We start from the raw sequence: 19927 nt of genomic DNA, 5'->3' as shown, positions 1-19927 counted from the left end.
CATTTTTGAGCACAGAGCGCAGCCCTCAATTCGTATTTCCAGAAAGAGCGCATATCTGAAGTGCCAATAAGGAATCTTCAGTTGCATAGACTCCTGACACCCGTCTAACGATTTAGATGAATTGGTATAGTTACCAAAGGCTCTCTCTGCTGCACACAGCGTAAAGCTTTCGCTTATCTTCTAGGACTCAGAAACGTTTTCCCTCAATCACTTAAAAGCGAGCCAGGGAGCAGTGATCAAGCTCACAGTATTGCGTAAGGTTTGGGTACTTCATGTATCCCACTAGCGGACTCGACTACTATTCTACCGCGTTGTGAAGGCAGCGCGTGGAGCGAAGGGATTCTTAGCAGATTCGTAAACTGAAAACGTGTTCAATGGAACAAACATTAAAACGCATGGTCTCAATGCACCACTCAAATTCTGCAGTGCATGTCATATATTCCTCCTGTACTACGTAGACTAGTTACATGACTCTTTCAGGGTACTCCTCGTCTTGAGTTTCGGGTCGGGTCCCTTGCTAGGACCGTTGGCGAATCCTGGGCTTTCTCAGGCATGGGCGCTACTGTTACTACGTATACATAGTGTCGTTCCTTGCTATTATTGAGATTGTTTAGATTTCGTTGCTGACTGCTGCAAGCTACTAAGCACTAAACGTCCGGGAGATGGTGAGCCAAGGTTCTTGTTGATTATTATTGGTAGGCAAGCAAAGTGACTGGCGGCAAGTGAATCGCTACTAGGAACTATGAGGCTCCGCAAGGGGTGATTTGTGGGAATCCTCGGCGCGTCGTGTGGCTGCAGCACCCTTTCTCCTTTGCGTCATCTATGCTCCGTTTGCCCAACGCCAACGCCAAAATTTCCCCAGACCAGGGCTCGAAATTTAAACATTGCTCGATTTTGCACCAAGTCCATCAGGACGACAAAGACCACGCGATTGTCACGTCACCCTCACGATTCCACGATACAAGCTACTGCTCCAATTGTCTCTGTGATCCAGGTGCAGCCTTCGCCTATCCTTGCACTTGAGAGATCCTCCTGAAAACACGCTCCTGACCTTCGTGTCTGCTGTCTGTTTCACACTGCCACAACACCACTATCATCGAGAGTCAAAAGTGTGGATTGGCCGCCGGTTTTAAAACCTTACGCATATACCTCACCGTTATTTTCAGCAAGAACGGGACCAGATGTCCTTGGCCTCGTGAATGGCAGGGACAATAGAACCTGGAAATGTATCTATGCACGAGCAGCTGTCACCTACGAGTATGCAAATGCTGATAATTGCAGATCCTCATCCGACAATACTTTCCCTTGTTTGAGTGTGCTCTCAGTCACACGCAGCCGATACCAAAATGTCAAGCATTGATACTGTGCTGAGTGGGAACAGCAGCAATACCAATGTCGACAAATACGCAGGGCAAAGTGCAAGCGCCTTCGCTGCTTCACTGGTTGTCTCCATCATCGTCTTCGCAGTTGAAGGTGGTCTTTTCGTTTTAATTAAAGACCGTTTCTCGCGAATATAGTATGTTGTCCACCCTTGTCATGGCAGCGCCCGCAACCCCCTAGCCCCTTTTCCAAGTACTAATCTTCTCGCAGTCAACCTAGGACCTACCTCGTACCCGAACGCGAGAGAACGACGCCCACTCCCCCGGGGTGGTTCAAGTGGATCAGCTCAGTGGTGCACACATCAAATTCTGATTTCGTTGAGAAATGCGGTCTGGATGCCTACTTCTTCCTCCGCTACCTCCGAACTCTACTTAAAATATTCTTCCCCGCCGCCTTCGTGATACTGCCGATTCTAATACCACTAAATTTTGTTCACGGTAGAGGGGCTTCGTTTGCCTCGGGGAACGGTGATGCCGCGGCCTCCAATGTGACGGGATTGGATACGCTGGCGTGGGGAAACGTTCGGCCAACTCACACTTCGCGATATTGGGCCCACTGGATACTTGCGCTGTTTCTGATTTGCTATGTCTGTTACGTGGCCTTTGACGAGCTGCGAGTTTACATAAGGATGCGGCAAGCATACCTGACGTCCCCACAGCATCGGTTGCGCGCATCTGCAACTACGGTATTGGTAAGCTCTATACCGCGCAAATGGTGCACAGTCGAGGCATTAGATGGGCTTTATGATGTATTTCCTGGTGGAATCCGCAACATCTGGCTGAACCGGAACTTTGATGAGTTAAGTGAAAAGATTCGACGCCGAGATAAACTTGCTTTGAAACTGGAAAGTGCCGAAACAGACCTGATCAAGAAATGTTTCAAGGCCAACGAGAAGAAGGTCGCCGCCGAAAACAAAAAGGCGGGCAAAAGATTGACGAAGGAGGAGAAATTAAAAATCGAGGCTGCAAGAGACGAGAAGGGTGCTCAGAATGCCACAGGACACGGTCTTTCTTCGGGAAACCCCCATCAGGTACAGCACACCGTTCAAGATGTAGTGGGTGGCACCCATGATTCAAACTCCGAAAGTGAGAGTGTCAGTGTCCACGAAGATGCACATCAGAAGACTATTCTCCCAATTCCGGTACTGGGTCAAGGAATCCACGCTGTGACCCAAGGTATTGAAAAATTAGGCAAAGGAGTACTCGATGGCTTGAAGCGAGCCGACAAGGATTTGAACAAAACCATTGATACAACAAATGGGTTTTTACCTCCTGACCAGGAGCCACGATCCCTGAACAGGGATGGCAGCAAGCAGGCTGAGACTCATCTCGATGGCGGCCATCAAAATGCTCACCAGCATCGTCATACACGAGGCCGCGGCAGAGGGCGCGATTCTGCTGGACATGTCCAATCCCCGAACTCTTTGGCAGGCACAGATGGAGAATGGGAGAATATTGGTCACTCTGCTTATAGCGATGACGAGCATCGACCCTTGGGTCAGCCGAGTCCAATCACCCCAAAGAAACCCTCCATGGCAGGCCCGGAAACACCAGAATCGAAATCGGAGGGCAAGCGGCATGCGTTGAAGAGTGTTCTGGGTCTTTCAGCGAAGGACTCGGAGCCTGTGGGATATCGTTCCGCCTACAACGAGGAGCGGGAGAAAGACGCCGAGGACGCTGCATGGAGGCAGTACGTTGAAGAAAAGGACCGAAATACCATGCGGCTACCCATTTTTGGCTGGCAGTGGATGTTTGCCCTGCCTTTGATTGGGAAGAAAGTCGACACGATTTACTATTGTCGCAAGGAAGTCGCTCGGCTCAACCTAGAAATTGAAGAAGACCAAGCAAATCCTGACCGATTTCCTCTGTTGAACTCAGCTTTCATTCAATTCAATCATCAGGTGGCTGCGCACATGGCCTGTCAGAATGTCAGTCACCACTTGCCAAAACAAATGGCGCCCAGACTGGTCGAGATCGATCCAAAAGACGTCGTTTGGGAAAACATGTCGATTCCCTGGTGGCAGAGCTATATACGGACAGCAGCTGTTATCTCTCTTGTGGCCGCCATGATCTTTTTGTGGGCTATACCTGTGGCTTTCACTTCCGCCTTGTCACAACTGGCCACCCTGGCCCGGACAGTCACCTTCTTAGAATTTCTGCTCAAATTACCGACCTGGTTCATATCGGCACTGCAAGGTGTGCTTCCCGCAGTATTCCTTGCCCTCCTTATGTTTCTACTCCCCATGATCCTCAGATTTCTGTCAAAAGTGCAAGGCACCCAGTCTGGTATGCTCGTTGAGCTTTCGGTCCAGAAATATTACTTTTTCTTCCTTTTCGTCCAGCTCTTCTTGGTCGTATCTGTTGCCGCGGCAGTCTCGACCATCCTTGACCTGTTCACTGGAAGGGACTCAGTCACCAGTGTTCCGAAAATACTGGCAACCAATGTTCCGCGTGCGAGCAATTATTTCTTCTCCTACATGCTTCTCCAGGCCTTGTCCGTGAGTGCTGGTGCTCTTGTACAGATTGGTGGTTTGATCAGCTGGTTTATTCTTGCCCCTCTGTTCGATAGCACGGCCAGGAGCAAGTTCAAACGCCAAACTCAATTGTCGGAGATACAATGGGGCACTTTCTTCCCAGTGTACACCAATCTGGCATGTATTGGACTGATATATTCCGTCATTTCGCCGTTGATCCTGCTATTCAACATCATTACATTCTCCCTTTTCTGGTTTGTGTATAGGTACAACACCCTCTATGTCACCAGATTTACTCGAGATACGGGGGGCTTGTTGTACCCAATCGCGATCAACTACACCTTCGTCGGAGTATATGTCATGGAAGTCGTGCTCATTGGCATGTTCTTCCTCGTCCGCGATGATCAGGACAATGTTGCTTGTTATGGTCAAGGAGTGGGCATGGTTGTGATCTTGATCCTTACCGGCATCTATCAGATCCTGCTCAACGAAGCTTTCAGTCCATTGTTCAGATACCTACCTATCACTCTCGAAGATGACGCTGTCCGACGGGATGAGGAGTTTGCTCGCTCTGTACGCCAGAAGCATGGTATCATCGAGGACGAGGTAGATGGTGAGGATCTGGAGGACGAGCTGGAGAGGCGTGAGCAGGGTTCTCGCGAAGAAGATCGAGAAGTCGAGGAGTATGAGTTGAGGCAGCTGGAGGCACGCAAGCACCGTAAGAGTCAGAAAGAACATGAGCCCTACCAGTATCAAAACCCTGAGGTGACGATGGACCTCGAAAGGACCAGCAAAACGTGGCAATTACTCACTGCAACGAGCCGAAAGGCGAACACTGCTGTTCATAAACTACCCGGGCCCATCCCGGGTCAGCGAAGCAGCTGGGCAGACCGCTCCCGTAACCGTCGCTCTTCGGTCTTTAGCAAGTCTATCAGCCCTACCGCTGCGCAATCGTCACGATCAGAGTCTCCTTCTACGCATCCCCGGAAACATGATAGCAATCACGATGGCGTGCGCCACAAGCTACCTGCTCGCAATGCTTTCGACGTTGTGAACAATTTCAATCCCCTTCTTGGCAACGAAAAGGATATGGAAGCGCAGAAAGCTGCTCGAAATCAACTTTCAGAAGCACTCTTTGCTGGCATCCATGAAGAACTAGAAGACTTGACACCCGAGCAGAGAGATGTTCTTGTGCAAAGAGCTTTTCAACATACTGCACTGCGAGCGAGAAGGCCTGTGATTTGGCTGCCGAGAGACGACCTTGGTGTGAGTGATGACGAGGTTAGACGCATGGCAGATTTCAGCCGGAACATCTGGGTCAGCAACATCAGACAAGGTCTGGATAGCAAAGGGCGGTGTGTGTATAGTGGTGCTCCTCCGGACTTTTCCGAGGTAGATCTCATCCGGCTGTAATGCATTTTGATTAGGACACAAGCACTATGGGCTGATGTTGTATGTGTTGAGCACTTCACGGAGTACATCGCTTGGAGATAGGCGGGTTGCATACCGAAGGCCGGATTAGCACTATGCGGCAGACTGATAGGTAGGCACAGCATTGATCGTTAATACAAGCTTCAGCCTAATGAATGGTCGTCGTCAGTGACAGACGAACGGGAGCTTTTCATGACACTTTTAGCCTCTCTTTTCATCTCGTGATGGTCACCTTCGACTTCGTGTAAGGAAATACATACTAGTGGTACTACAAATCAATGTGGGCGTGGCGAGATCGAGATATACGTATCCTAACTTCGTCAGAGTATGAAAAGCTTCAACGAGTCTATATGAGAATGAAAAGCTTCAACGAGTCTATATAAGAATGAGGATGTTGTAAGGATGGAGAAATGGGGTGTATTGAATGATTCAACCTTTTCAACAGGTGGCAGTTTCAGACAATTGGCCTGAAGCGGATGGAGCGGCATGGAAGGATTCCTCAGGATATTGACGTCATGCTCAACGTCTCTTCTGGAGGACCTTGACCCAGGCATCGATACGTAGCGCCTATCAGATGGATCTAGGGAGCTTCACTGGTCTTTAAGATGCCATCTCCTCACGCCAGAATATCCCGCCAGCTGGCCGTCTTTCCCAATGAGAACAGGATACAGTGCCCTGGCAAGGTCATTGCTCTCCTTCTATTATGGAAGAGACAGGTCACAGGAACGGGCGGAGGGGAGGTAACCAGCGATCATCACTGAACGCGGCAATATGTAGGGCAGCTCTAGTACTCAGGCACTCAGGCAGGATCTGGTGAGCGTTTGGATGACCCTGAGAGCGGCGAGAAACATGAGGATCAGAAGACGCACCGGGCGGTTGGACTGTGGCATCGTGACTTAAAGACACGTACGGAGGAGTGTTTTTCTTTAGTGCGCAAGGACAGATAGGTCATCTAGCAAAGTCCCCAGGTCTCAGTGGCTGAGGCTGATCTGCATGGGCCCTCATCTTATGCCTTTTCTTGCTGTCGATCCTCTTGCTATGTTGGGCTGTTCTGTTGGAATACTAACCTTATATTTAACATGTCAACTCACATGGTAGCGGTCGTCGGCTTCGACGATGTTCCACACCCTTCAGTTGGGTAAGCGGTGATGCAGGCCGCTGAAATGCACATCTCGGCTTCGTGATCAGGTAGGTCACCAAGCGAGTACAACAATGCCCATGGACAGTCCGCCAAGATAGATTCTACCACCAGCATTTCTGGGCGGCCATCTTCGTCAATCAAGATGTAGCCTCATTACTACTACTGCAAGCCATCACTGTAATGGGGACAACATGACCTGCGACCTTTTGATGCAGCGGAAATTATCTACGTTCAAGCCCATGACTGGGAGCACATAGCCCAACTACATCATCCCCCATACTCAACCGATTTGAAATCCGGATCACATCCAAAGTCGGCCAACAATGGAGACCTTTGAACATGTTCGCTGGTATGGTTGGTTGTCTCTTGTTAGGATACGACATGATAGATTGGTATGAATGACCTGGATTCCTGCAGGAGAGGGGAAATGATACATATTTATTTGTACATTAACACAGCTAGGTGGCTGGCTGTCCATTTGTGCAAGAGGAGACCAGATTGGAGCACCCTATACATATGAGCATATATCTTAGGGAGATATACTCGATTGTACCAATCCATCCTCATGCTGAACTTGGATCTGCTCTAAGCTGTGGAATCTTCGTAGACCATCTTCATTCCTCCATCACACCCTATAGCTCCCATCTACCTTGCTTGGACAGCAGGTAGAGTGATTGTGGCTGATGACTTGCATAATGAACGATAGGGAGAGTAAGTATCTGTATCGCTGAGGGTTAGCTGCTGGTCCTACGTATCTAGTGCACATGAAAGAGAAAGGGATGGAGAAAGAAGAGAATTCACCACAGAGAGCCATGCCCAGATTCCGCCCTGATTTCCTTGCTGCCGTGCAGTAGAGGTATCCTTATCATGTCCAGTCTGAGGAAGGACCTTGAGCCTGACCCCTTCCCCCCGTACCTTGCGGGACCTGTCTTCCACTTGCTCGCCTGCTGGCTTAAGTAAGTATACGTAGCCCCTACCCCTACAGGCAGACAGACGGTTTGGCTTCCAGCCCCGTGGGATCCATACAGATCTTTGTATCCGCTGGCTGTGGAGGAATAAGTTGATCCTAAAGGGGCCGTTGTACTTCCCGTTCCGTAACATATAAAGATCTGTCCGTCCGCCAGCCTGGAGAAGCTCACCTAAACCTAATACAGGCGTTAGACTTCCCTGTCTGATAGTTCGGAAACGCCTATCATCCGTCGATTCTGGGAGGTCATGCTAACCCCAAAGGGACGTTGAACTACCAACTTGGTTGGTTGCAAGGTCTGTCATCCGCCGATTGTGAGGAATCATCCTAACTCAGGATAGGCATTGGACTTCCAAGGCTAGTAATGCATTGAGGTGTTTCGTCCGTCGGCCTAGGGGTTCAAGATGCCAAGCGGTTCTTATATAGGAAATAGATTGAATATCCTTCGTCCGCTAGCTTAAACAAATACTCTAAACCTAACACAGCCGTTGAGCTCCCTATTTGAGAAGCTCAAAGAGGTCTTTCGTCCGCCGACAGGGAGTTCAAGATGCGGAGCAGTTCTTTTATAGGAAATAGGTTGAAGACCTTTTGTCCGCCAGCTTGAACAATCCCTTAAACCTAACGCAGATAGTGAACTCCCTAATTGAGAAGTTCAAAGAGGTCTTTTGTCCGCCGGCAAGGGAATAAAACGCCGAGAGGACCTCTTATTGGGAATGTGTTAAAAGGCTATCGTCCACCAGCTTGAACAATCCACCTAACCCAAGACAGGCGTTAGGCTTCCCCATCTGGGAGTCTGGAGATCTTTCGTCCGCCGGCAAGGGAAAAAGGATGTCCTGGGAGTTCCTATGGTGGTGACCTTTTAGACGTTTATCATCCGCCCGAGGGTACTTTGCATCTGCACTAGCCTGATTTGTACGCTGAGCTGCTCTATTAGAATGTTGTTTGTTTTTCGTCCGTCAGTCGATAGATTTTCATCCCAACTCTGGCGAGATATTGATCTCCCTAGCTGGAAGGTCTGAAGTGGTCTCTCACTCGCACGGTGACCAGTTAGGACTAGCCTTATAGATTGATTGAGCTTCTGTATGAGGACCTCTCTTCTGGTGCCGTCCATCAGTCTGAAGCTCTGTATGAGCCATGGGGGGTTTAGTGAACTTCCTGATAAGAATGTTGTCTTCTGTTCGTCCGTCCAGTGACAAGTTGGTGACTAGCCCAGGAAGGTGAACGAGCTTCTAAACCAGTACCTGCTTTTTAATTTGGCCGCCAGATTGAGATTCTAGACTAGCTCTAGAAGTCGGATGGGCTTCCTGATATAGACCTCGTTCTTCTGTCTTCTGCTGGATATTGATTTCCTGACAGAAATGCAGCGGATCTCGAAATGCTGCTGTTTGCAATAGATTTTTCCAAGATACGGAATGTTCAATCGGCCAGCTCTGTAGGCTTATACTAACTAAACAAAAGACGGTCGGGTAACTATGTCAGAACGTCACCGCCCGATCTTGATTGTTGTGCTAGCCATGATTGTGTACCGAGCTTCCTTACTGGGTGCCTGAGAGTTTCGTCCGCCAATAGACAGAACATGACTTAGCCCTTCAAGGATCCTGACCTAGCTCCCGTCCGCTACTAGTAGTAGTAGCACAGTCCGTCTACCTTCTTTCCCCCAACGGACAGTAATGTTGGACGAATGGAAACATAGGTATTAATGCCTGGATGTATTAATCTGTGGTCCGCCAAGCTATGAAAATTGTCCCAACATAGGTTGGGTGTTCAGATCCTCAATTTTGTGGAGCTTTCAGCGCTTGCTATGTCCCTGTAGGGTAGCAGCACCACACTTTTGTCACCTAGCTCTAAATCCTCCTCACCGCAAAGTCATCACCTGAGCCAGAGTAGCAGGCAATCTGTGTTACGGAGGCCGTCCGGGCATGGACAGGAACGACCATCATCACTGCAAGAGACAGACAGAGAGAAGGAAAATGGTAGATGTGCATAGAGAAGAGGACCAGTGATATAAAAGCATAACAGATGCTGCAAAGCTGAAGTAAGCTTAGTTTGTGCACACGCCTATAGAAAAGTGGATTCAGTCAGAGGAGTAAAGTAGATATAGGTAGAGGCTTCACAAAGAACCGCATGTACAGAAAGCCCCTATAGTTCTGTGGACTGTGAGCATTTTGCATTTCTCAAGGGTCAACTGAAGCCATGCTGATTAATGTCTGGTAGGGGCCCGACGAGCATTTTGATAAAGGGGTTTCAACCCCTTCCTGAGCAAACCATGTCTTCTTAGAAAAATCAAAAGAAGTTTTGAGCATCCTTCTCAATGCCGATGCATTCTGGTTTCCCACAAACCAGCGCTGATTTCTTCAGCAGATATTTCCCAACCAAGTCGCTCGCCCAATCGCAATCCTTGTGTCGCCGGTACTACTATTAATTCAAAGTCCCCGCAGCGTCCGAATATGCTTAGTATTGATTTCCGGGGTGTACATCGCCCTACATGACCACACATCTGCTGCAGCACCCAGCACTTTCATTATAGTCACCCATCTCCATCTTCTGACCTGGGGTATGCGAACCCATCGCAGGGGCGCCTGATCCGTAAGATGACATCTCTTTGTTATATCGTCTGATTTCGCGTACAAGGTCATAGAAAGCATTGTCGACATTGATCCTAGATTTGGCCGAGGTTTCGATGAATTTGCAGCCGAACGATCTCGCTAGCGATTCGCCCTCTGTACGCAAATTAGCCCGAAACATCATATATGCCGTACTCAGTCTTCGTACCTTGCTTTGATACCTGCCTCTCTGCATCAAGATCGCACTTGTTTCCAACCACAATGATCGGGAAGTAGTCTTTGTCCTTGACGCGCAATATTTGTTGTTGGAAGGTCATGATTTCTTCAAAGGACTGCCGTGATGTGATCGAGTAGACAAGTAAGAAACCTTCTCCTGTTCGCATGTATTGTTCCCGCATTGCCGAATATTCTTCTTGACCCGCAGTATCCAGCACGTCAAGCAGCGCCACCTCTTCGTCGATGACACATTGCTTGCGATACGAGTCTAGAGCAGGCATTAGTCAGGAGCACATCTTGCCGCCAGTTTGAGATGAAGACCTTCTATCGTTGGGTCATATTCGTCGACAAAGTGACTTTGGATCAGCTGGATCGTCAAACAGGACTTTCCCACGCCGCCTCCTCCCACCACGACCAGTTTGTATTCTCGTAGAAACTATTTTGTGGTCAGCCGCAAAAACAAAGCCAACCACGATAAGGTTGCGCACTTTAGAGGCCATTGGTCCGATAACAGATTTATGTCACGACAGGGTGCTGATGGGCGAGATCTCCGTGACTGGAAGCCTAGAGCACGAAAAAGAACACTTTTAGGAGCTTTCACTTCGCCAGCTTGTGGCTTCGTTGAAGGCTAGGATAAGGCGAAATGGATCGGCAGGCACGACGAAATGGGAAGTGGAGAAGCAGCGATGTGCAGCCACGAGGAATGGTAAATCGTTTGAGGGTTGGTCGAGATGCAGCTGGGGAGTGACGATCGGAGGTGGAAAATTCTGGAGGTTATGGAAATGTTGGAGACTTCTGGTCAAATGTTCGCTGGATTTGAAAAGTGAAGGGTGCCAACTAAGGAGGTGAGGTGTGGTTGTGGTTGGTGGTTTAGAGGGCAGTCCAAACTCCAACTTTCCTCGTTTGGGCCAGGGGGTTGTGTGCTGTCTGTGTGTCTACTACTAGTTACGGTCTCTTTGCAGCGGAGAGCTTGACCTTCTAACGAACTCCGTCAAGCACTACTGCTAATTTAGCCCTACATAGTCCGTAGTAGCTTAAATGAAAGCTGCACAACCACTTACTTAGAAAACAGAATGTTTGCCCTTCGACCATCATCCTTTTGAGTCCAGCAACCCATCTGGGCACTCTGTGTTATGGGCGACTCACCGCTGTCTCGCCCCACGAAGCCTGTTTCAAGCCTCCTGACTCGCTTGACGTTCTTGACCTGCCTTCAGGTCGCCTGCTTTAGCTCTAGCTGATTTCTCACTCTCACAATTTTATTCGCAATCTCTCTACCTTAACTATTTTATACTCGCGCTTGTGGCGGCCTCGGGCATATTCCCCACCCCAAAAGTGGTTCATGCCGGATCTTTTTAGGCCTCAAGCACCAACCAGACAGTGCTTCGATCTGTTTCCCTTTTGTTAGAGTAAGACAACAACCGAATGAGCTGCTGGGATCGAATGCAATATGAGCACATGAAGATCAATCCATGATCGGCTAGATCTGGCTCTGAGCATACAGATCTCCACCAAATCTGGTCTTCCTACTATTCTACCACCGAACTCGCTGCAAGGGATTAGCAGGGGAACCTATGAACTCCATTACATGACTACTTCCACGTGTGCGGGTTGTACCCGCAAGCACGTGCTGCAACGGTCGACCGGGGAAGTCTTTCCAAATCCCGGAACAATATCAACTATGACTTAACAAGCCATAGCAGTGAAGAGCTCTGGACGTAATTAACGGTCCGGCGCTGACACCAAAGTTTTTCTCTTGTGCTTGGCTGTAAGATTCTTTCTACTGGACCTTGTCTCGAAGTATCTGGACCCCTAAGCAGCAGTGTCGAAAGAGCGTCTCATCAACTGCGGCGAAAGGCTTTGAGCAATCGGGAGCTGAAGCTTACACCTAAGCAACTTTTCGATCGGTAATAGTGATTACCCTGCTTCATGATGCATGTCCGGAAATATACTGGTCCATCTCCGAAGAATCACGGGTCTTTGGGACCTTTTGACTCCGCCTCACTTGGACTATCATCATCCTCTTCGTTGATGACCCTCCTTCCCTCTACACCTTTCTCGACCTCGGGAATCAAACTGTCCATAAATTCCTTGTTTCTTCCAACCAAGGTCACCGTATTATGCGCCTTTCCCCACCTTGGATAACTCCCTACCTTTACGCCTTTTGGCTCAACTTTGGCGGCCAACTCTGTGAGGTATGATGCTACAGCACTCTCTGCTAATGGTGTCGAAAACAGTAGTCTGTATATGCCCTTACCCTCCGGATCTGTCAATCTTGGAAGGAGAAGCGGTTTCATTCCATCAAGCAGTGCTTCAAAGAGCCGTGGCACACCTGGCAGAATATGCACGTTTCCATTTACCACAGTTATTGGCACCCATAGATCTTCACTCACGAAAAGCACCTGTTCTTCGTCTGATTTGGTCTCGTCAATCGGTAATTCTACCATTCTTAGCTTCGCAGTAAGCGCAGCGGACGGCTTGTCCCATGAAAAGTTGGGCTGAGATTTATGTGGTTTCGATATCCTCTTCATTTTCTCCAATGCTTTTTCGTGGAGCTTCAGCTTCAGGTTAAAGGCTTTCGCTATTGATTGATATGTAATGTCGTCGTGTCTATTGAGCATTAGGTGATTGATCTGGAGCGGTAAGGGTGGATAGGCACACGTTGGACCAATCCCACCACTGGTGACCACAAAATCATAATTTCTGCTCATGCGCCTGGTTGCCTCGATAATCTCTTCTTCATCGTCACCAATCACCTCTATGCGCTTCAGCGCCATGCCCAGCGAGAAGCAGAACTTTGCCATGTATGTGGAGTTTGTATCGATTGTCTGTAGGATGCAAGGTGCCATTGATCAGCATATATAATGCCGGCATCCGAGACATCAAGTGTACCTTTCCGCCTAGAACTTCATCTCCAATGATGATGCAGCCGGCAGTGTGTATCATTCTCTGCCCATCGCTGTTGAAGGCTGGTTTCGATGATGTCATGGTGGTCGGAGAAGATGTGAGAGCAGCAGCTGATCTATGGGCGTAATTTGGGAGAGGACGGGAAAGATGACGGGCGACTTGACTGAGGCGAGAGAACATTGAGCGAATGAATTTGGAGGGCAAACCGGTAAAGGGGAAGAGCAAGCTGGAGAATGATTCCAGGGCGTCGACAAAGTCGATTGGCACCCCTGTACATTATTTTCGCAACACTGTACTACGTAAATAGGCTAAGAGGTGCGGGGAGGGTTGCGGAGTGATCTGCGTGCATGTCGAGACCCTGAGACAGGAGAAACGAAACCTGTACACGACGAACATCATCTAATATGGTAACCACTCTGACCCACATATCTAGTCTTCTCTAATGATGTCAGTCAGAATCACGACTGTACACTTTTTCACCGGAAACGAGAGACAAGCTCCGAAAGTTTCGTCTGGGAACTTCAAGGGCGAAAGATGCGCAGGCTGCCATCTGTACTCACCACCTATTTCCATGTCCCACCTATTCAAGACTAAAGGTGTTGAATAGCTGACTGACATGTCAAGATATGATCGATGCGAAGACCCAAGAAATAAGACCCGCAAGCGATGAGACATATTCAGATATGTTGGACTTGGCGGATGAGCTTCCTGATTCGAGTCCAAGATTTGTGCTATTAAGTTATCCTCTTACATTGGTACTTTTGCTATCCCCCCCTTTGGGGACGCATATGGTTATTGACAGTCGGGTTTAGCCTTCCGGAAGGATGTCGGTACCATACGTACTACTGTACTATCTACCAGAGAACTGCAATCCCAGTTTGAGGATGATGTATGCTGGGGCCGTGGAACTGATGCGAAGTACTGTAGAGGTCAACCGAGTTATTGAGATACAAAGTGCAGAGGAGTTGGAGGGCATTGAGAAGAGGTTGGGTGTTGGGGAGGAGTGATGGGTTGGACTGCGGGCGAGAAGGATTGGGAGTTGGAAGATGTAAGGTTTCCAAGGCTGTCTGGTGGATCTATTGGACTAACGGGAGGCGACGATGGGCTATGGTTCCAGTCTTGAAACCTTCTCAGGCTGGAATATTATAATTCTTTACAAGACAGAGCTTCGAGCGTCATCAACCAAGAAGCACAGCTCAACTTACAGCTACTCATCACCAGCCACTGAATGTAGATACTGTGTTATTATTCTATACAAGCCCGAGTAACTTGAATGTGTTGCACGCTTTCATAGTTCTATCTCTATTAGAATTATTTAGGGGTATGACCTTGGCAAATTGCCTCTTCTAGTACTAATGGAGTTGCTGTTTTGGACGAAAAAGGTGGAATGGATATGAAAGCGTTTGAGCATTTAGTTTTCGCAGAACAATGACCAAAGGTATACTGGAAACGAGGACTCAGTGCTCAATCACCATTAAAGGTGATTGTTGATTTTAGATTCAAATTTTTGATCACAAGTTCAGGTTGTATCCACCTTTCCGGCGTGAAATGACCGAATTAATCATTGGCTGGTAGCCGCGCGGCAGATATAAGCTTATCATCTCCACCAACAAGAAGTCCATAGTTCGACCTTAAACCTTTTAAGCTCACATTAGTGGCGGCATTGACAGTTATGATAAGTACAACATTATTACAAATAGCTACATTTTAAATTTCATTATATTTCATAAAGCACTAGTAGAGATATAAGCAAAATAGGAACATAATTGTTAGATTTGCGTTGCAATGATTTCGTGTTAGTATTACGTGGTTGCCACGCGCTGCGCGCGGGGCTTACAGTGGAGTGCAACCCCCCGTTGGTAGGTACCAGAGGGGTGCACCCATTGGGCCACTGCTACCACAGTAATTAATGTCACTCATTCGTTAGTGATAGCTTGTAACTACAAGATATAACGTGACCAAATCACTCGATTAGGACTAGTCTATTCTATTCAGTATCAAGTGCACATTCCATTAACATCAATGACTGCCTCGCACCTAAAACTGGCATTGACTTAAGCAGTTCTAAGAGATAAGCTGTTAATACAGTATTCCAAGCAACTGTTATGGCCTCTCGTAGCTCTTTGTAACCCTGTAGCGTTTGATATTGACAGCGAGCTCATAGCATTAGGGAGCTTTTAAAGGAGACGTTTTGGTACCCTGTTACTAGTGTGCGGGTGACGTTAAGTATGCCTGGTACCGTAGTAGACACAACATACTCGGCTAAGCGGCATCAAGTCAATCTTCTGCATCTGCCCCCGGGATCTGCAGTTGGGTGGGTAAGTTACGGGTCGAGCGGCACATCTTTCGAGTCGCACAAATGCAGATGTCCCTGAGGTGTGACGCATCAGGATATGTTGAAAATGAATGTTTGAAGCAAAGGATGTAGTACAGGTTTAACCTTGATGCGCAAATGCCTTACATAGTATACCGACATGGTGAAGTACCAGAAATGACATCGTCGTAGCGCCAGCTCTTGGACTAACGATTGTCGATACTTATCAAACAGACGCCCTCCTCTAGTACTTGGAGTGAGAGGCCAAGTCACTCTTGTACCTAATTGTCACGTGCCGGTTCCGTTAGCTCTACCTTGGCGCCGCTGCTTCTTAGATTAGCTCTTGCTGCTTATCAGCTTTCTCTCCTCCTTGCACGTTAGAATCAATCAAGTTACTCGATCCCATTGCACTAATACTGTTTAGCCCCTCTCATTCAAGGTCGGCCTACCCCAAACGGCTTGGGCCATAAAATTATGAACGCTAATTTATGGCGCTACTTGGAATGAGCTCCGCGACGATGCGTGTTACTATTAGTTTCTTTAGGACTAACCCATGATTGCCTGTCAAAGGCGAAGGAGCGTCAGTGTGCAGCTTCACGTGGAGCAGTAGTTCGTAAAATTCAGGAATACAATGTTTGGGACGAAGAACTCCAAGAGGTTGTTTGATATGATAGATTGCTTCGGTGTATATACTACGGCTACAGGCCTCATTTTTGTACAAACGTGGTTTTTACATATCTACCCCTGTCACTATTTTGCACGAATTTTGCTCATCCTGCAAATTCTGCTCATACTACTCTGTATGTATTCTGCCAATTCTGCATAGATACTAATGAGCCTAATGATAGCACAAGCTACGAGCGGCTATTGATGATTCATAGGATGCTGTGTCTTTTGATTACCCTGCTTCAGTAGATGTAGTGACAGATGCTAATGGAATGTAGAAACTTGATTTTAGGGACTAGTCTTATTTGGGCCATTCTGTGGGCGCCTATACTCAGTTCTGCATAGTACGATTTGTACGGATACTAATGTTTTCAGCGGGGGTACAAAAATTAGGCCTGTAGCTGTACGGAGTAGTAGACTGCGAACCGGTTGTTCTGTAACTATTGGAAGCCGTCTGCCAGCGGAATGGTTCAGATCGGAGGCGGTCCAAAGCCACTTGGTCTCGCATCTCTTCGTTTCAACGCCGGGGGAAAAGTCAAAAAGGCAGCCTAAAGCGCCCCTAAGTGACTGCAAGCTCCACAATAATCAGGGATTTAATTGGCACCACAAGAAGAGGTTGCAGCTGGCAGCACGTACCAATGCAATAATCGGTAACTTATGCCTGGCTTCTGACAGGACGTGGCTGACGCTTACCATGAAGACCGTCGTCCTTTTAATTGATATGCACCCTACATGGGTGGGCAACATCTTCTGTTCTTCCATTGACTTTATCCACTGGCCAGCTGCTAGAAATTTTCATGGCCGGCTTTTTAATGATCAAGAAGTACTCCCTAAGTGCTAGGTGCATCGCGATCAAGTGCCAACCCCACTTGACGATCTCTTCCCTCTTGAATTTTGTGTGACCCATACCATTGGGAAATGCAGGATCGTGAGTGCTTTGAGAAGACGTCTGCCAACATCCATCCCCAAAGCTGTCGTCCTGCCTCGACCTTGTTCGATTCCGTGTATCACAGCTCAACAGCGTACTTCACTTTGCCTCTCCGCACGTGGCATTTGTCTATCAAACGCGGCCATCCGAGCTGTCGGGCTCTGTACGACAACCCACAGTCCACAAAATCCTTTCCACACCCTCGCCTAGAAGACCCGCAAGATCGGCACCTATGGGAGAAAGATGAATCCTCCCTTGAAGTCTGAACAGCCACTGACCAACTGAGTTGGTTTCACGAAACTTCCGGATGCTTTTTGTCAAACCTGCCTAGGGTTGTTAATCCAGTCAGAACCGGTTTTTGCACAGAGCTACGCATGGATGACAGATGACTATTGTGTATATTAACAGCAACGATAACCACATCGACAGTCATGAGTCAAGAGGGGCGCGGGAAAAATGGGTTTGGACGCTATATTCGACGATTCAAAGCTCTTCTGCGAAGGGGTTCCTCAGCTCGAGGATCAGTTGCAAGCCCTTCAAGCTTGACTGCAGCTGAAAATCCCTCAGTGACGATCAGGAACAGGTATGTTTCGCGGACAGGATGACATTTGTGAAGCATACTGAAGCGTTTTAGTAATATCAGCGGTAATCTTCCTCCAGCTCAAGATATGCCATCACCTGCAGCCGCAGAGGCAACGTGCCACCAGAGCACGATTCACATGCCTCTTGATGCACGAGGTACCGAGCAGTACAACAGGTTCAAGGCAATGTTATCAAAATACAACATGGAATTCAACGAATCTACATGGCCAATCAGGCCTGCAATGCAAAATTCCCGAGTCGAGAAGAGCATACGAATGAGGGTCAGAATCATATGCCACTATTGCCGGACTCACTATACCGTGTCTAAAGAATGTACAAATTGTCATCACAGAAGATGCGAGAAATGCACTCGACTGCCTCCAAAGAATAGAAATAAGAACAAGGAAGGACAGCCTGGGACAGTCCCTCTGGAGATTCCGGACAGACCCTCCTTCCTAGCCGCTGCAGGAACGGTGCTTCTCCAGGAGGCGTCAGTGAATGTTGCTGCCCTGTCGGCGGACGAGGGCGGAGACGAAGCTGAGGTGCCGTGCTCTGGGGAAAGAGCTGTTTCCAAAAGGCCAAGACGAAGGAAAGAAGTTCCAGTGGTCATGCCATCTCGGACAGGCGGACAGGATCTGATCCGAAGAGAACCTGTGCAAAGAGTCCATCGGACATGTTGCAAATGTCTGCGGCCTTTTGTCCGAAACTCAAATGCATGTCCACATTGCAGACATTTACGCTGCACTCAATGTCCGCGGGTACCTCCAAAACTCGACAAGTGGCCTAATGGCTACCCAGGCGATATCATCCCAGCAGAGCCTGAGCGAATACATCGACAATGGAAGAAACCCAGAGTAAGAGTGAGATGGACATGTCATGAGTGTCGAAAGCTCTTCATGGAAGGCGAGTACAGATGTGCCAATTGTTTACATGCCAGATGCACGGACTGCGAACGAGAGCCAGCGAGGCGAGCGAGACAGCAATTCAGCGAGGAAGCTGTCGCGGCAGTGCAAGGGAGACTTGCAGCGGTAGGTGCGCCAACAACGGAACCTGATGTGGCCGAAGCCCCAGGTGTTGCTTCTTCAAGTTCCAGGCAACAACGTGAGGAGGGAAACTTTCCCATGTCCTCTGGATGAATTGTCCACTACGTTCGTGCATTGGATCCACCATTCCTAGGTCCAGTGCTTACGATTATACGTTTTATGACATTGAACACTAAGGGAGTTGGTGGTTCTGTACATGACGATGCTGCTTGTCCCAGCAACTGATATATGCAAGCTTTGTTTTTTCTTTTCCATCGCGCCGCGGTTGAGCGACTTTCAGCAAAGTCTTTTTGGGGCAATTCACGGCTCGTTCCGTTCTCGTTTCCACAGCCAACACATGGCAGCGGTGGGCAGTCCAGTTCCTTCAACAGTTTCGCAATCAATACAGTAAAGGGCTTCTATCACACATTTTCTCTTCGAGGACGGTGACCTACGTAATCGGATACGTACTACGTACACGGACAAAAATTGGCGGCGCTCTCTCGTAGTGATACTACGACAAAGTCCTAACTAACTAGTCTTAGTATTCTCACACGGTCTACCCCAATCAATCCAGCCTCATCATACACACCTTCCCCTCTATAGCGTCCTGAAACTTAATTACTCCTGTGCTCTGAAGCCCTTGTTACACCCTTCAACACATCTCCCAAAAAGGACATTTCCAATCCCAGCATACCAGTAGCGCAATTCCAGAAGGGGGCCAAAACCCCCAATTCGACTCTATGTTACACCGTCCACATGTAGCGAGTACGAGCCAGCCGAAATCTCGGACCCGCTTCGGCCTCGGTCCCATCCCCGGCATCGGGAAGTGGGTAGATCAGCCTGACATAGCGGCGCCTTACCTGATCGAGTATTTCCTACGATAGTTAGTACGTAGTAGATCTTGTGAGGATAGCCCTCAGGAGGAAAAATTGGGGTTTTTTTGGGTGCGACGCTACACAACATGAAAGGTGTATGAGAGTGAGACAGCATAAGCAGGAATATGTGCTCATTGTTGGCCCGCTCAACGATTAGAGACGAGGAGGCTCACTTGTCTTCCTTGCAACTTACAGCCCCGCGCGAAAGTATCGGACCAAAACGCGTTATTTTTGAACACGCGTTTTTTTACACCCTTTTTCAAACAACTCCTATGGCTCAACGCAAGGCTCTGGCGCCTCTTGAAATTAACAGGAGCTATGGCAAGGAGTTATCTCCATACCAACGAGGTCAAATTTCTGCGTACAAAGCTATGGGGTTGACAAATCAAAAGATTAGTCAAAATTTGCAATGCGGCAAATCCACCATTTTTAATACCCTTGCTCAAAATCCACTGCGCAAC

General features: G+C 48.3%; 4 protein-coding genes across 4 annotated transcripts; 2 read left to right on the top strand and 2 right to left on the bottom strand.

Annotated features, from left to right (window-relative positions):
- Nucleotides 1-1346: 1346 nt before the first annotated feature.
- On the top strand, nt 1347-5266 carry EPUS_07967 (uncharacterized protein; the record flags this gene model as incomplete). Its single annotated transcript, XM_007805608.1, has 2 exons — nt 1347-1516; nt 1591-5266. 2 exons carry the CDS (start codon nt 1347-1349, stop codon nt 5264-5266), a joined length of 3846 nt encoding a protein of 1281 aa, XP_007803799.1.
- A 4607-nt stretch (nt 5267-9873) lies between these two features.
- On the bottom strand, nt 9874-10672 carry EPUS_07966 (Ras-like protein; the record flags this gene model as incomplete). The annotated part of the gene is made up of 4 exons (XM_007805607.1): nt 9874-10112; nt 10165-10440; nt 10494-10608; nt 10661-10672. The coding sequence occupies 4 exons, from the start codon at nt 10670-10672 to the stop codon at nt 9874-9876; spliced, it is 642 nt and encodes a 213-aa protein (XP_007803798.1).
- Nucleotides 10673-12139: 1467 nt separating this feature from the next.
- EPUS_07965 (uncharacterized protein) lies at nt 12140-13157 on the bottom strand (the record flags this gene model as incomplete). Its single annotated transcript, XM_007805606.1, has 2 exons — nt 12140-12997; nt 13062-13157. 2 exons carry the CDS (start codon nt 13155-13157, stop codon nt 12140-12142), a joined length of 954 nt encoding a protein of 317 aa, XP_007803797.1.
- A 4258-nt stretch (nt 13158-17415) lies between these two features.
- On the top strand, nt 17416-18702 carry EPUS_07964 (uncharacterized protein; the record flags this gene model as incomplete). Its single annotated transcript, XM_007805605.1, has 2 exons — nt 17416-17567; nt 17619-18702. 2 exons carry the CDS (start codon nt 17416-17418, stop codon nt 18700-18702), a joined length of 1236 nt encoding a protein of 411 aa, XP_007803796.1.
- Nucleotides 18703-19927: the final 1225 nt, after the last annotated feature.

Source organism: Endocarpon pusillum (assembly GCF_000464535.1).
Source record: "Endocarpon pusillum Z07020 unplaced genomic scaffold scaffold4382, whole genome shotgun sequence".
Taxonomy (NCBI): domain Eukaryota; kingdom Fungi; phylum Ascomycota; class Eurotiomycetes; order Verrucariales; family Verrucariaceae; genus Endocarpon; species Endocarpon pusillum.
This window is presented reverse-complemented; position numbering and strand designations above follow the sequence as displayed.